This window comes from Salvelinus fontinalis, chromosome 19 (genome assembly GCF_029448725.1).
Source record: "Salvelinus fontinalis isolate EN_2023a chromosome 19, ASM2944872v1, whole genome shotgun sequence".
Classification (NCBI taxonomy): Eukaryota; Metazoa; Chordata; class Actinopteri; order Salmoniformes; family Salmonidae; genus Salvelinus; species Salvelinus fontinalis.
This window is the reverse complement of record NC_074683.1, coordinates 7,184,709-7,202,800: the sequence shown is the minus strand read 5'-3', so window position 1 is coordinate 7,202,800 and position 18,092 is coordinate 7,184,709. Positions and strand designations below refer to the sequence as shown.

General features: G+C 43.2%; 1 protein-coding gene across 2 annotated transcripts in view; it reads left to right on the top strand.

The window, feature by feature from the left end:
- The window catches only part of LOC129816271 (mitogen-activated protein kinase kinase kinase 20-like), a 46,785-nt gene that overhangs the window by 18,595 nt on the left and 10,098 nt on the right, over positions 1-18,092 (top strand). For both annotated transcript variants that reach the window (XM_055870548.1, XM_055870549.1), the window contains exons 10-11: positions 6,209-6,315; positions 17,351-17,486. In XM_055870548.1, coding sequence (XP_055726523.1) covers positions 6,209-6,315; positions 17,351-17,486 — 243 coding nt within the window. The remainder of the gene's footprint in view (positions 1-6,208; positions 6,316-17,350; positions 17,487-18,092) is intronic.

Below are 18,092 nucleotides of genomic sequence, written 5' to 3'. Positions count from 1 at the left end.
CTAATTGATCATTAGAAAACCCTTTTGCAATTATGTTAGCACAGCTGAAAACTGTTGTTCTGATTAAAGAAGCAATAAAACTGGCCTTCTTTAAACTAGTTGAGTATCTGGAGCATCAGCATTTGTGGGTTTGATTACAGGCTCAAAATGGCCAGAAACAAAGAACTTTATTCTGAAACTCGTCAGTCTATTCTTAATCAGAGAAATTAAGGCTATTCCATGCGAGAAATTGCTAAGAAACTGAAGATCTCGTACAGCGCTGTGTACTACTCCCTTCACAGAACAGCGCAAACTGGCTCTAACCAGAATAGAAAGAAGTGGGAGGCCCCAGTGCACAACTGAGCAAGAGGACATTAGAGTGTCTAGTTTAAGGAACAGACGCCTCACAAGTCTTCAACTGGCAGCTTCATAAAATAGTACCCGCAAAACACCAGTCTCAACGTCAACAACGAAGAGGCGACTCCGAGATGCTGGCCTTTTAGGCAGAGTTCCTCTGTCCAGTGTCTGTGTTCTTTTGCCCATCTTAATATTTTATTTTTATTGGCCAGTCTGAGATATGGCTTTTTCTTTGCAACTCTGCCTAGAAGGTAGTAGTACACAGCGTTGTACGAGATCTTCAGTTTCTTAGCAATTTTTATTTTTATTTTATTTAACCTTTATTTAACCAGGTAGGCAAATTGAGAACACGTTCTCATTTACAATTGCGACCTGGCCAAGATAAAGCAAAGCAGTTCGACACATACAACAACACATAGTTACACATGGAGTAAAAACAAACATATAGTCAATAATACAGTGAAAAAGATAAAAAAATAAGTCTATATACAATGTGAGCAAGTGAGGTGAGATAAGGGAGGTGAAGGCAAACAGATATATGTATAAATAAATAAAAATATAAAAAGGCCATGGAGGCGAAGTGAGTACAACACAGCAAGTAAAATAAAAACTAAAAAAAACACTGGAATGGTTGGTTTGCATTGGAAGAAAGTGCAAAGTAGAGACAGAAATAATGGGGTGCAAAGGAGCAAAATAAATTAATAAATAAATACAGTAGGTAAAGAGGTAGTTGTTTGGGCTAAATTGTAGATGGGTTATGTACAGGTGCAGTAATCTATGAGCTGCTCTGACAGCTGGTGCTTAAAGCTAGTGAAGGAGATAGGTGTTTCCAGTTTCAGAGATTTTTGTAGTTCGTTCCAGTCATTGGCAGCAGAGAACTGGAAGGAGAGGCGTCCAAAGGAAGAATTGGTTTTGGGGGTGACTAGAGAGATATACCTGCTGGAGCGCGTGCTACGGGTAGGTGCTGCTATGGTGACCAGCGAGCTGAGATAAGGGGGGACTTTACCTAGCAGGGTCTTGTAGATGACCTGGAACCAATGGGTTTGGCGACGAGTATGAAGCGAGGGCCAGCCAACGAGAGTGTACAGGTCGCAGTGGTGGGTAGTATATGGGGCTTTGGTGACAAAACGGATGGCACTGTGATAGACTGCATCCAATTTATTGAGTAGGGTTTTGGAGGCTATTTTGTAAATGACATCACCGAAGTCGAGGATTGGTAGGATGGTCAGTTTTACAAGGGTATGTTTGGCAGCATGAGTAAAGGATGCTTTGTTGCGGAATAGGAAGCCAATTCTAGATTTGACTTTGGATTGGAGATGTTTGATGTGGGTCTGGAAGGAGAGTTTACAGTCTAACCAGACACCTAGGTATTTGTAGTTGTCCACATATTCTAAGTCAGAGCCGTCCAAAGTAGTGATGTTGGACAGGCGGGCAGGAGCAGGCAGCGATCGGTTGAAGAGCATGCATTTGGTTTTACTTGTATTTAAGAGCAGTTGGAGGCCACGGAAGGAGAGTTGTATGGCATTGAAGCTCGCCTGGAGGGTTGTTAACACAGTGTCAAAAGAAGGGCCAGAAGTATACAGAATAGTGTCGTCTGCGTAGAGGTGGATCAGAGAATCACCAGCAGCAAGAGCGACATCATTGATGTAAACAGAGAAGAGAGTCGGTCCAAGAATTGAACCCTGTGGCACCCCCATAGAGACTGCCAGAGGCCCGGACAACAGACCCTCCGATTTGACACACTGAACTCTATCAGAGAAGTAGTTGGTGAACCAGGCGAGGCAATCATTAGAGAAACCAAGGCTGTCGAGTCTGCCAATGAGGATGTGGTGATTGACAGAGTCAAAAGCCTTGGCCAGGTCAATGAATACGGCTGCACAGTATTGTTTCCTATCGATGGCGGTTACGATATCGTTTATGACCTTGAGCGTGGCTGAGGTGCACCCATGACCAGCTCTGAAACCAGATTGCATAGCGGAGAAGGTGTGGTGTGATTCGAAATGGTCGGTAATCTGTTTGTTGACTTGGCTTTCGAAGACCTTAGAAAGGCAGGGTAGGATAGATATAGGTCTGTAGCAGTTAGGGTCAAGGGTGTCCCCCCCTTTGAAGAGGGGGATAACCGCAGCTGCTTTCCAATCTTTGGGGATCTCAGACGACACGAAAGAGAGGTTGAAGAGGCTAGTAATAGGGGTGGCAACAATTTCAGCAGATAGTTTTAGAAAGAAAGGGTCCAGATTATCTAGCCCGGCTGATTTGTAAGGGTCCAGATTTTGCAGCTCATTAAGAACATCAGCTGACTGTATTTGGGAGAAAGAGAAATGGGGAAGGCTTGGGCGAGTAGCAGAGGGGAGGGCAGTGCTGTTGTCCCGGGTAGGGGTAGCCAGGTGGAAAGCATGGCCAGCCGTAGAAAAATACTTATTGAAATTCTCAATTATAGTGGATTTGTCGGTGGTGACAGTGTTTCCTATCTTCAGGGCGGTTGGAAGCTGGGAGGAGGTGTTCTTATTCTCCATGGACTTTACGGTGTCCCAGAACTTTTTTGAATTTGTGTTGCAGGAAGCAAATTTCTGCTTGAAAAAGCTAGCCTTGGCTGTTCTAACTGCCTGTGTATATTGGTTTCTGGCTTCCCTGAAAAGTTGCATATCACGGGGGCTGTTCGATGCTAATGCAGAACGCCATAGGATGTTTTTCTGTTGGTTAAGGGCAGTCAGGTCAGGAGAGAACCAAGGGCTATATCTGTTCCTGGTTCTAAATTTCTTGAATGGGGCATGCTTATTCAAGATGGTGAGGAAGGCATTTTTAAAAAATGACCAGGCATCCTCTACTGACGGGATGAGATCAATATCCTTCCAGGATACCCCGGCCAGGTCAATTAGGAAGGCCTGCTCGCTGAAGTGTTTCAGGGAGCGTTTGACAGTGATGAGTGGAGGTCGTTTGACCGCTGACCCATTACGGATGCAGGCAATGAGGCAGTGATCGCTGAGATCTTGGTTAAAAACAGCAGAGGTGTATTTGGAGGGCAAGTTTGTTAGGATGATATCTATGAGGGTACCCGTGTTTACGGAATTGGGGTGGTACCTGGTAGGTTCATTAATAATTTGTGTGAGATTGAGGGCATCAAGCTTAGATTGTAGGGTGGCTGGGGTGTTGAGCATGTTCAAATTTAGGTCGCCTAGCAGCACGAGCTCTGAAGATAGATGGGGGGCAATCAGTTCACATATAGTGTCCAGAGCACAGCTGGGGGCAGAGGGTGGTCTATAGCAGGCGGCAACGGTGAGAGACTTGTTTTTAGAGAGGTGGATTTTTAAAAGTAGAAGTTCAAATTGTTTGGGAACAGATCTGGATAGTATAACAGAACTCTGCAGGCAGTCTTTGCAGTAGATTGCAACACCGCCCCCTTTGGCCGTTCTATCTTGTCTGAAAATATTGTAATTGGGGATAAAAATGTCTGAATTTTTGGTGGTCTTTCTAAGCCAGGATTCAGACACGGCTAAAACATCCGGGTTGGTAGAGTGTGCTAAAGCAGTGAACAAAACAAACTTAGGGAGGAGGCTCCTAATGTTAACATGCATGAAGCCAAGGCTATTACGGTTACAGAAGTCATCAAAAGAGAGCGCCTGGGGAATAGGAGTGGAGCCAGGTACTGCAGGGCCTGGATTCACCTCTACATCACCAGAGGAACAGAGGAGAAGTAGGATAATGGTACGGCTAAAAGCTATGAGAATTGGTCGCCTAGAGCTACCAGAGCAGAGAGTAAAAGGAAGTTTCTGGGGGCGATAAAATAGTTTAAAGGAATAATGTACAGACAAAGGTATGGTAGGATGTGAATACAGTGGAGGTAAACCTAGGTATTGAGTGATGATGAGAGAGATCTTGTCTCTAGAAACATCATTGAAACCAGGTGATGTCATCGCATATGTGGGTGGTGGAACTGCAGGGTTGGATATGGTATAGAGAGCAGGGCTAGAATCTCTACAGTGAAATAAGCCAATAAACACTAACCAGAACAGCAATGGACAAGGCATATTTACATTAAGGAGAGGCAAGCTTAATCGAGTGATAAATAAGGGTCCAGTGAGTAGAGGTTGGTTGGGGTCGTGGCGATCCAGACAGCTGGCCGGGTATATGGCTATCGGTAGCAGCATAGGATGGAGGTCTGTTTGTAGATACCTCGTGCGTTTCCGTCGGTAGGTTCCGTGTAGTGGGGTTTTGTTCAGATAGCAGCCGATAAGACAGCTAACGATTAGCGGGCCTCAGATGAGCGTTCAGGTAACGCCGGGACGGAGGTGCCGGTTGGATAAATCCCTCGGGCAGATAACGTCGGCAGTCAGTCGTGAAGGCCCGGTGGGGTTCCGTATCTGCAGCAGCAACAAAGAAGCGGGTCCGGATGGTGATGGAACTCCTCAGCTGGCTAGCTCCAGCATGATTTGAGTTAGCTCCGGGGTCGACGTAAGCCAATAGTCACACGGTATGCAGCTAGCTAGCTGCGAAATCAAGGTGCAAGTGTCCAGAGGCTGCGGTTGGAATCCGGGGAAACTGAGAGAAAAAAAGTCCCGGAATGCTCCGGTCCGAGTCGCGTTGCACAAAAGTGCCGGTAGATTATCGAGCTAGAGGAATAGCTGATGACCGCAAAACGTGGGCAGCTGAAACACCAACGCTAGCCAGCAAACCGGCTAATTTCGGGGCAGCTACAGATTAGCTTCTGGCTAGCTATCGGAGTGGCTTCTGGATTAGCTTTCAGGCTAGCTTCTGAATTAGCCCCTGGCTATCTTCCACGATGGATTTTCAGATTGAGGTAAATAGTACTTATTGTAATTGGTGAAGCGGGTTGCAGGAAAGCTTTTGCAGGAAAGCTTTTGTAGTTGAGTTCTTGGATAATAAAATAAATAAAAGATATGTGAAGAAAAGGTGTAAATATATATATATACAGGACACGACACGACAACACGGAAAAATACGTCTGAACTGCTAAGCCACCTTGGTGTTGCTTGCTTGCTGTCATAACGGCTGAAGATGATTCAAATGTTACAAAAGGTAACATTTCACATCTCGACTAGGGCAGTTACAGCGTGTGATTACATACTCATTCTGATGGCAACATTATTGCGCTCAGCAGCTTCTGTGGTTGCGTGTCTGTCTTTCAGAGCTGCAGGAGCAGCTGCATTTCTCGCATGGAATAGCCTTAATTTCTCCGATTAAGAATAGACTGACGAGTTTCAGAATAAAGTTCTTTGTTTCTGGCCATTTTGAGCCTGTAATCGAACCCACAAATGCTAATGCTCCAGATACTCAACTAGTCTAAAGAAGGCCAGTTTTATTGCTTCTTTAATCAGAACAACAGTTTTCAGCTGTGCTAGCATAATTGCAAAAGGGTTTTCTAATGATCAATTAGTCTTTAAAAATGATAAACTTGGATTAGCTAACACAACGTGCCATTGGCACACAGGAGTGATGATTGCTGATAATGGGCCTCTGTATGCCTATGTAGATATTCCATTTTTTTTAAATGGTCCGTTTCCAGCTACAATAGTCCTTTACAACATTAACAATGTCTACACTATATTTCTGATCTATTTGATTATATTTTAATGGACAAAAAATTTGCTTTTCTTTCAAAAACAATGACATTTCTAAGTGACCCCAAACTTTTGAACGGTAGTGTAGGTAATTCTATGCTCACGCATAGCTACACACCCACACATATCCACTGTGCACAACAGACTCGGCACACAAGTCCGTACTACAATGGATAATACTAACGATTCATTTTATGTCACATACGGTCAAGAGACCAGTCGAATTGTCATGAATAGATATCCTACATGTCTGCTTATGAATATCACACTATGTTTTTGCTTTTGTTTCCATGCAGGAAAGACCAATGTTCAAACATATCCTTACAACCCTGGAGTCCATGTCCAATGACAGCAAGCTTCCCGAGCAGTGCAACTCCTTCCTACACAACAAGGCTGAATGGAGGTACTGAGATCATACTGTATCAGACTGCGTCCTCCTATCTCTTCTAGACCAACACACTGCTAGAGCCTAAGGAGATGCCAGACGTGTTTCAAATACGCCTATCTACACTGAGTGAACAAAACATTAGGAATACCTTCCTAATAATGAGTTACACTCACTTTTGCCCTCAGAACAGCCTCAATTCGTCTGGGCATGGACTCTACAAGTTGTCGAAAGCGTTCCAAAGGGATGCTGACCCATGCTGACTTCAATGCTTCCCACAGTTGTGTCATGTTGTCTGGATGTCCTTTGAGTGGTAGACCGTTCCTGATACACACGGGAAACTGTTGAGCGTGAAAAACCCAGCAGCGTTGCAGTTCTTGACACACTCAAACTGGTACACCTGGCACCTACTACCATACCCCGTTCAAAAACACTTAAATCTTTTGACTTGCCCATTCACCCTCTGAATGGCACACATACACGATCCATGTCTCAAGGTTTGAAAATCCTTCTTTAACCTGCCCCTTCCCTTCATCTACACTGATTGAAGTGGATTTAATAAGCGACATCAATAAGGGATCAACACTTTCACCTGAATTCACCTGGTCAGTCTATGTAATGGAAAGAGCAGGTGTTGCTACTGTTTTTTACACTCAGTGTATGCGCAAGTGCTGCTTTTGTGGGCCGCTAAACGCCTGAAGGGACTTTGCAGTGTGCATATAGATATTTATAATTGCACCGATAACATAAAGGCATCAAATATCTAAAGAATCCCCCATCTGTATATTCTTCCTCTCTATACCCATAAGGTCTATAAAATAATCAATGTCTTTTTCAAGACCAAGTGTTTAATTGGCCTGCACGAGCAGCTGGAGGATTAGTCATGTTCAGCACAGCCTGGGTGTCAGCTGCTACTGCTTACTATCTCTTTGGGCTTTTCTACACTGACAACGCTTCATAAAGTCATGTCCAAGCATGCACCTGCAGGTGAGCCGCTCAAGACCAAGAGTCGATAAGAACATGTGTGATAGAAAGAGGGATGTGTTGCACATCAAGCACGGTGGTAGCTAGCTTCCAAGGCTGTCTATCATCATTGTGAAGAAACAGGAGAAGAGTGGAGTAGTGCTTTAGAGGCAAACGGGTGTTGCAGGTGCATTGCGCTATGGTTTCTCATCACCCTGGTCAGGAGGGAGTCCCTGTGCAGACAGATGCTATGTGCTGGTTGGGTTGGACCACCACAGTTTGGGTTACAGACAGACAGATCTCCTGGCTATTGTGTAATAGTCTGCCAGGGCCAGCAGCTGTGTATTTATCCATGCTTCTACTACGAGGTAATATGCCACTGTCCCACTGAAGGCTCAATGGCTATGTGAGAAAGTTTGACATTAATGTGGATGCTACCATGATTACGGATAGTCCTGAATAAATCGTAAATAATGATGAGTGAGAAAGTTACAGACACACAAATATCATACCCCCAAGACATACTAACCTCTCACCATTACAGGGGAGCTTATCATTTGGGGGGAGGGGGGGGGGGTGTGTATGATATCTGTGCGTCTGTAACTTTCTCACTTATCATTATTCACGATTCATTCAGGACTATCCATAATCATGGTAGCATCCACATTGATGTAGAAGTGTTTAGAAACATATTCTATGCTTATTTAGACTAAAAGTGACTCCAAAATGACACGATACATTATTTACCATTAATTTCTATTGGGCAAAAAAATTATCTAAAACACAACCAAAACAAACAGAAATGCATCCAACAAATTTGTAGAGTCACAAGCTTGATGTAATCATTGCATGCTAGGCATATGGGACCAAATACTAAACTTTTGACTACTTTAATACACATATACAGTGGCAAAAAAAGTATGTGAACCCTTTGGAATTACCTGGATTTCTGCATAAATTGGTCATAAACCTTGATCTGATCTTCATCTACAATTGAAGTCGGAAGTTTAAATACACCTTTGCCAAATACATTTAAACTCAGTTTTTCACAATTCTTGACATTTAATCTTAGTAAAGATTCCCTGTCTTAGGTCAGTTAGGATCACCACTTTATTTTAAGAATGTGAAATGTCAGAATAATAGTAGCAAGTTAATTATTTCAGCTTTTATTTATTTCATCACATACCCAGTGGGTCAGAAGTTTACATACACTCAATTAGTATTTGGTAGCATTGCCGTTAAATTGTTTAACTTGGGTCAAACGTTTCAGGTAGCCTTCTACAAGCTTCCCACAATAAGTTGGGTGAATTTTTGCCCATTCCTCCTGACAGAGCTGGTGTAACTGAGTCAGGTTTGTAGGCCTCCTTGCTCGCACATGCCTTTTCAGTTCTGCCCACAAGTTTTCTATAGGATTGAGGTCAGGCTTTGTGATGGCCACTCCAATAGCTTGACTTTGTTGTCCTTAAGCCATTTTGCCACAACTTTGGCAGTATGCTTGGGGTCATTGTCCATTTGGAAGACCCATTTGCGACCAAGCTTTAACTTCCGGACTGATGTCTTGAGATGTTGCTTCAATATATCCACATAATTTTCATACCTCATGATGCTATCTATTTTGTGAAGTGCACCAGTCCCTCCTGCAGCAAAGCACCCCCACAACATGATGCTGCCAGCCCCGTGTTTCACGGTTGGGATGGTGTTCTTCGGGTTGCAAGCCTCCCCTTTTTCCTCCAAACATAACGATGGTCATTATGGCTGAACAGTTCTACTTTTGTTTCATCAGACCAGAGGACATTTCTCCAAAAAGTACAATCTTTGTGTTTCTACTTGCAAACTATTGTTTGTACAGATGAACGTGGTACCTTCAGGCGTTTGGAAATTGCTCCCAAGGACGAACCAGACTTGTGGAGGTCTACAATATTTTTTCTGAGGTCTTGGCTGATTTCTTTTGATTTTCCCATGATGTCAAACAAAGAGGCACTGTTTGAAGATAGGCCTTGAAATACATCCTCAGGTACACCTCCAATTGACAAAAATTATGTCAATTAGCCTATCAGAAGCTTCTAAAGCCATGACATCATTTTCTGGAATTTTCCAAGCTGTTTAAAGGCACAGTCAACTTAGTGTATGTAAACTTCGGACCCACTGGAATTGTGATACAGTGAATGATAAGTTAAATAATCTGTCTGTAAACAATTGTTGGAAAAATGACTTGTGCCATGCACAAAGTAGATGTCCTAACCAACTTGCCAAAACTATAGTTTGTTAACAAGAAATGTGTGGAGTGGTTGAAAAACGAGTTTTAGTGACTCCAACCTAAGTGTATGTAAACTTCCAACTTCAACTGAAAGTCACAGCAACAGACAAACACAGTCTGCTTAAACTAATAACACTCAAACAATTATACTTTTTTATGTCTTTATTGAACACACCATATAAACAGTCACAGTGTAGGGTGGAAAAAGTATGTGAACCCTTGGATTTAATAACTGGTTGACCCTCCTTTGGCAGCAATAACTTCAACCAAACATTTTCTGTAGTTGCGGATCAGACCTGCACAACGGTCAGGAGGAATTTTGGACCATTCCTCTTCACAAAACTGTTTCAGTTCAGCAATATTCTTAGGATGTCTGGTGTGAACCACTCTCTTGAGCTCATGCCACAGCATTTTAAATCGGTTTGAGGTCAGGACTGACTGGTCCACTCCAGAAGGTGTATTTTATTCTGTTGAAGCCATTCTGTTGTTGATTTACTTCTGTGTTTTGGGTCGTTGTCCTGTTGCATCATCCAACTTCTGTTGAGCTTCAATTGGCGGACAGATAGCCTTACATTCTCCTTCGAAATGTCTTGATAAACTTGGGAATTCATTTTTCCGTCGATGATAGCAAACTGTCCAGGCCCCGAGGCAGCAAAGCAGCCCCAAACCATGATGCTACCTCCACCATACTTTACAGTTGGGATGAGGTTTTGATGTTGGTGTGCTGTGCCTTTTTTTCTCCACACAGTGTATGTTCCTTCCAAACAACTCAACTTTAGTTTAATCTGTCCACAAAATATTTTGCCAGAAGCGCTGTGGAACATCCAGGTGCTTTTTTGCAAACTTCAGACGTGCAGCAATGTTTTTTTTGGACAGCAGTGGCTTCTTCCGTGGTGTCCTCCCATGAACACCATTCTTGTTTAGTGTTCTACGTGTTGTAGACTCATCAACAGAGATGTTAGCATGTTCCAGAGATTTCTGTAAGTCTTTAGCTGACTGACACTCTAGGATTCTTCTTAACCTCATTGAGCATTCTGCACTGTGCTGTTGCAGTCATTGCAGGACAGCCACTCCTAGGGAGAGTAGCAACAGTGCTGAACTTTCTCCATTTATAGACAATTTGTCTTACCGTGGACTGATGAACATCTCAGCTTTTAGAGATACTTTTGTTACCCTTTCCAGCTTTATTCAACTCAACAATTCTTAATCTTAGATCTTCTGAGATCTCTTCTGAGATCTCTTTTGTTAAAGGCATGGTTCACACCAGGCAATGCTTCTTGTGAATAGCAAACTCAAATTTTGTGAGTGTTTTTTATAGGGCAGGGCAGCTCTAACCAACATCTCCAATCTCGTCACATTGATTGGACTCACTGTGAATGTTTAAATGATGTATTCAAAATAGACAAGAAAAATATAATAATTTCTGTGTTATTAGTTTAAGCACACTGTGTTTGTCTATTGTTGTGACTAAGATGAAGATCAGATCAAATTTGATGACTAATTTATGCAGAAATCCAGGTAATTACAAATGGTTCACATACTTTTTCTTGCCACTATAACTGAATTTGTACCTATACTTTTGGTCCCCTAAAATAGGGGAACTATGTACAAAAAGTCAGTAAAGTACGTAAGTAAAAATACCTGAAAGTCTTATGTAAGTAGTTTCTTGGGGTATCCGTATTTTACTGTTTATGTTTTTGACTACTTTTACTTCACTACATTCCTAAATAAAATAATGTACGTTTTACTCCATACATTTTCCCTGACACCCAAAGTACTCGTTACATTTTGAATACTGCAGGGCAGGAAAATGGTCCAATTCACACACTTATCAAGAAAACATCCCTGGTCATCCTTACTGCCCCTGATCTGGCAGACTCACTAAACACATGCTTCATTTGTAAGTGATGGCTGAGTGTTGGAGAATGCCCCTGGCTATCCATAAATGTAAAAAAACTTTTCTTTTTTTACTTTTCTTACTTAAGTATATTTGAGCAATTACATTTACTTTTTGATACTTAAGTATATTTCAAACCATGTACTTTTAGACTTTTACTCAAGTAGTATTTTATTGGGTGACTGTCACTTTTTTTGTCATTTTCTATTAAGGTATCTTTACTTTTACTCAAGTATGACAATTGGCAACTTTTTCCACCACTGCAAAAAGTGGTGTAATATCTAAACGGTTCACCTGATATGGATGAAAATACCCTCAAATTAAAGCTGACAGACACCTCATAGTCATTGTATTATTTCAAGTACAGAGCCAATATTGTTTTAAAAATGCTTCTCCGTGATATATAGACCTGAGGCCGAGACAATAAGAAGACAGTGTTAGAGAATAAATTCAACTGGAATAGTGGAGGCAGCATTTGTTTCATCAGAAACCGGAGAGCAGCATCTGTCCGGTGAAGTCCACAAAGCGTATTGCATGTAACAAACAGATACATGACCTACAGCATGGTCAAGCAAGTTAATGTTTCTGACATTTTCGGACGACTAAACAACTACTGATTTAGAACCACAGAGAGTTACGACAAGTCGCAACGAAAACAGGAGCTGCCTCCAGTATTCCAGCAGAATTTCAACTTCAAAAATGTAACATCAAATCACATATGCTTAGTCTAATACAGTGACAACTAAAAGATACCAAAAATGATTTTGTCCAATCAACTTAAGCCAATGACATCCTCCTCTTTTTCATATTGATGTAACGGCCTGAATAGTCTGTAAAGTTCATGAATAAAAGTTTTTAGGAGTGATCCATGCTCAATCAAGCACAATCATTAGGTGAGACAAAAATGTTCAGCTGCCCCTTTAAGGGACGGACTGTTACCGTGGTAACTTGGGCACTCGCTTGTCTGTGATGACAAAAATCCCAGACTGTGATGTCTTCATAGCAGCAGACAGGTGCAACAAACTCAAACTAACATTGAAAAACAACCTAGAGTGTATACAAAACGATATAACTGGCCAAGAAACACGAGGACAAAGTCACACTTTAGTAGCCTTTCTTGTCAATTCATCCAACTTCTACAGGTGGCGTTTGGATAAAAAAAATAACTGTTCCCAAATGCTCTCTGTGACAGCCTTTGTGTGTGACCAACTGCCAACGTGGCTGGTGAAACAGACATTCTTACCCGCCAATTACAAAATCTACCTGCATTTGGCGGGTGGCGGGTGTTATTTTCCAACCCTGTTTACATAGCCCCTGTTGTCGGCTATATTAGATCTGGCATAGTGGCACAGTATGTTTCCTCTCTCTTAACAGACTGTTAGTCCAGTGAACAGTGTCTTTCTGTCTCATTAGGCTATCAATGCACTCATTTGTGTAAATGTGACAGTCGAAAGCTGCTCACAGTTCTGTAATGATGGCTCAGAGGGCAGTCTTGTTGCAGTCTACTAAGACAGTTTGGACATAGTCCAGGGCAGCATGAAAATACTATTTTCTCTGTTTCTCTGGCAGCTGTCTGGCTCAGAGAGGAAGAGCAGACAGGGGGAATTAGTTGGGGAGGGAAAGAAAGGGCAACTTAGATTGCTGGGGTAGGAAATGTGAGAGGTATTTAAAAAATAGTATAACCCTTGATTTAACCCCACACATGATTTCACGTTTTGCACAATTTTTGGAGCACTTCACATGTGATGATACACTATATATACAAAAATGTGTGGGCATCCCTTCAAATTAGTGGATTTGGCTATTTCAGCCACACCCATTGCTGACAGGTGTATAAAATTGAGCACACAGCCATGCAATCTCCATAGACAAATATTGGCAGTAAAATGTCATTACTGAAGAGCTCAGTGACTTTCAACGTGGCACCTTCATTGGATGCCACCTTTCCAACAAGTCAGTTTGTCAAATTTCTCCCCTGCTGCTTTGGTCAACTGAAAGTGCTGTTATTGTGAAGTGGAAATGCCTAGGAGCAGCCAATGGCTCAGCCGCGAAGTGGTAGGCCACAAGCTCACAGAATGGGACCACCGAGTGCTGAACCGTGTAGCACGTAAACATTTTCTGTCCTCGGTTGCAACACTCACGACCGAGTTCCGAACTGCCCCTGGAATCAACTTCAGCACAAGAACTGTTTAGTCGGCCTCCCGGGTGGCGCAGTGGTCTAGGGCACTGCATCGCAGTGCTAGCTGCGACACCAGAGTCTCTGGTTTCGCGCCCAGGCTCTGTCGCAGCCGGCCGTAACCGGGAGGTCCGTGGGGCGACGCACAATTGGCATAGCGTCGTCCGGGTTAGGGAGGGTTTGGCCGGTAGGGATATCCTTGTCTCAGTATGTAAAATGTAATAAAATGTATGCACTCTGTAAGTCGCTCTGGATAAGAGCGTCTGCTAAATGACTAAAATGTAAAATGTAGTCGGGAGCTTCATGAAATGGGTTTCCATGTCCGAGCATCCGCACCCAAGCCTAAGATGACCATGCGCAATGCCAAGCGTTGGCTGGAATGGTGTGAACCTCGCCGCCATTGGACTCTGGAGCAGTGGAAACACGTTCTCTGGAGTGATGAATCACGCTTCACCATCTGGATGTCCGACGGACAAATCTGTGTTTGACGGATGCCAGGAGAACGCTACCTGCCCAAATGCATAGTGCCAACTGTAAAGTTTGGTGGAGGAGGAATAATGGTCTGGGGCTGTTTTTCATAGTTCAGACTAGGTCTCTTAGTTCCAGTGAAGGGAAATCTTAACGTTACAGCATACAATGACATTCTAGATGATTCTGTGCTTCCGACTTTGTGGCAACAGTTTGGGGGAGGCCCTTTCCTGTTTCAGCATGACAATGCCCCCATGCACAAAGCAAGGTTGATACAGAAATGGTTTGTCGAGATCAGTGTGGAAGAACTTGACAGGCCTGCACAGAGCCCTGACCTCAACTCCATCGGAAACCCTTGGGATGAATTGGAACGCCGACTGCGAGCAAGGCCTAATCGCCAACATCAGTGTCCGACCTCACTAATACTCTTGTGGATGAATGGAAGCAAGTCCCCGCAGCAATGTTCCAACATCTAGTGGAAAGCCTTCCCTGAAGAGTGGAGAGCATTTGGAGCAGCAAAGGGGGGACCAACTCCATATTAATGCCCATGATTTTGGAATGAGATGTTTGACGAGCAGGTGTCCACATACTTTTGGTCATGTAGTGTATTTCACATGGAGTTTCACATGTGGATTTTCATAAGTGATCACATAACCTTTCACAGTTGAAGTCACATGAACCCATGTGGTTCTGGAACACTTCACATGTGAGGATATCTCACATTAAGTTTCACATGTGGATTTTCACGTGATCACATAACCTTTCACATATGAAATCATGTGAAACCATGTGGTTTTGGGACACTTCACATGTGGATTCACATTTTCACATGATGCCCTGCAAACAAAAGTGAGTTGTTAGGATGTCCCCGGAATACCCACAGTGTTTTCAACTTACAAATTTGACATTGACATACAGTGCATTCGAAAAGTATTCAGACCCCTTGACATTTTCCACATTTTGTTTCTCTAAAATTGATTCAATTGTTTTTTCTCATGAATCTACACACATAACCCATAATGACAAAGCAAAACAGGTTTTTAGAAATAAAAAAAATGGAAATATCACCTTTATATAAATATTCAGACCCTTTTCTCAGTACTTTGTTGAAGTACCTTTGACAGCGATTACAGCCTCGACTCTACTTGGGTATGACGCTACAAGCTTGGCACACCTGTATTTGGGGAGTTTCTCCCATTCTTCTCTGCAGATCCTCTCAAGCTCTGTCAGGTTGGATGGGGAGCGTCGCTGCACAGCTATTTTCAGGTCTCTCCAGAGATGTTCGATTGGGTTCAAGTCCGGGCTCTGGCTGGGCCACTCAAGGACATTCACTTAAGGACAGAAGCCACTCCTGCGTTGTCTTGACTGTGTGCTTAGGGTCGTTGTCCTGTGGGAAGGTGAACCTTTGCCCCCAGTCTGTGGTCCTGAGTGCTCTGGAGCAGGTTTTCATCAAGAATCTCTCTGTACTTTGCTCCGTTCATCTTTCCCTCGATCCTGACTAGTCTCCCAGTCCCTGCCGCTGTTAAACATCCCCACACCACCATGCTTCACCGTAGAGATGATGCCAGATTTCCTCCAGACGTGACGCTTGGCATTCAGGCCAAATAGTTCAATCTTGATTTCATCAGACCAGAGAATCTTGTTTTTCATGGTCTGAGGCCTTTAGGTGCTTTTTTGGCAAAATCTAAGCAGGCTGCCATGTGCCTTTTACTGAGGAGTGGCTTCTGTCTGGCCACTCTACCATAAAGGCCTGATTGGTGGTGTGCTCTAGAGATTGTTGTCCTTCTGGATGATTCTCCCATCTCCACAGAGGAACTCTGGAGCTCTGTCAGAGTGACCAAGGCCCTTCAATGCTGCAGAAATGTTTTGGTGCCCTTCCCCAGATCTGTGCCTCAACACAATCCTGTCTCTGAGATCTACGGACATTTCCTTTGACCTCATGGCTCATTTTGGTCTTACATGCACTGTCAACTGTGAGACTTTATATAGACAGGTGTGTGCCTTTCCATATCATGTCCAATCAATTGAATTTACCACAGGTGGACTCCAATCAAGTTGTAGAAACATCTCAAGGATGATCAATGGAAACAGGATGCAACTGAGCTCAATTTCGAGTCTCATAGCAAAAGGTCTGAATAGTTATATAATTAAGTTATTTCTGTTTTTCTAAAAACCTTTTTTTGTGTGTCCATTTTCGAATAAGACTGTAAGTCAAGAGGTCTGAATACTTTCCGAATGCACTGTAGATGATGTCTGTATATTTATACAGTAATTCATTATTCAACATGCCCCCACAACCTCTTGGTTCACAGCATTCCAATCTTCCTGCTACGCTACCATATCTGTGTCAATGACTGATTTCACCTCCATTTCTACACTTTGGACTTCAAAGTAAATCTTAGCTTTGTATAATACACTCAAGAAAAACGATTATGGTTATCATAGTGATTCAGGTGTAAACAGAAAACCTTAACATTTGGAATTTGGACTTTCACATGTAATAAAAGTTGTAGTTTCATGGTGTCACATTTCATTTCACGAGATTATGTTTTTACATGCGTAGTTTGTTATCCCATGTTGGTTTTACATGTTGTCACGTTATTACATTAAATTCACAAAAGATCACTTATGATCTCATTCTATTACATGTGAAATACATGTGATCACGTGTGAAATTCATGGGGTTTTTCCATCAGGGAAGAGCAGGGTTGGAGGATGAGAAATACCAAGAGTGTTGGTCAGGAAAGTGACAAGCAAGAGAATCAATCACGAGGAAAGTTTCGAGCATGAGTGGAAAGTCTTTGAGGTAGAGACGGGAGGAGGGACAGGAGGAGTGGGAGGGTGCAGGGAGGGGCGACAGTTCCTGTCTGCTTCACATGCCTGGCATTGCCTGTTTATAAATAGTTACTGTGGGAGCAGATGGTCTTGGCTCCTGACAGCATGGCTACCCGTTGGTGCGCCACACAGCCCCACCTGCTGGGCAAAGCAGACCTGACCACTCTCAGTGGCTGAACCCAATTAGCAAAGACACTGGACTATAAGTGTTCCTCTACCGTCTGAGGCCGTGGGCTATCTCTAAAAAGGCAGAATCCAAACTTGAGAAATACATTCATAACTCCAAACTTTTGTGTATAATGCATTGATGTCAATGAGAGATATGAGTTGTAATTTGAGTTTAGCACAAGTGTCTCAAGTCAATGGTTTGACACCGCTATTGTAAGTTGCTGAGTTGGATGTGATGAGGTGGATAATGCTTGATTCTAAACACATCTCTATGCTGTCTGTACTGTAGCTGTGAGATTGAGGCCACACTGGAGAGACTGAAGAAGTTGGAGCGGGATCTGAGCAGCAAAGAGCAGGAACTGAAGGAGAGAGAACGTCGCCTGAAGATGTGGGAGCGCAAGCTCATTGAGCAGTCCAACACCCCGGTAAGTTCCTCAGTAGCCTATACCCACTGCACACCACTCCACCAACACCCTCGGTACAACCACAACCACCACACACTGTGTCTAGCCACTGAACATGAACAGCACCCCAGCTTAGCACCACCTTCACCGTGTTGGTCACTTAGCACCATCTTCACCATGTGTCACAGTCCACGTCCTGTCCACATTGTCACAAGGAGAAGCAAAGAATTCACGTTGCTTCAGACCCTGGGTCTGTCTGGAATGAAGGGGAACGGAATTAAATGCAATGGAATGGAGGGGAAATCTAAGGCTCTGGTTCACTGAGTCTCACTGATGGGCGTTTGAGTTGAGTAGAGGTATTAGCTCATCGTGCTACTCTGTGTGTGACTGTTACTGAGCTCCTATTGGCGATCAGTCATAATTAGAGGTCAGTGTAATTGCAACGCTGGTAATGCCAATGTTGTCACGCTGATATGGGATGAAATAGGAGTCTTTGCTGCTTGTGTGTATGTGCCTGTACTACCCTTTCCTTCTGCTGCTTCCAAAGCGACGCCCCGCTAGGCCTTGGCCACAGGTTTCTGTAATTGCTTTTGCCTGATTTGATTGAATTTGATTTAACACATCTAA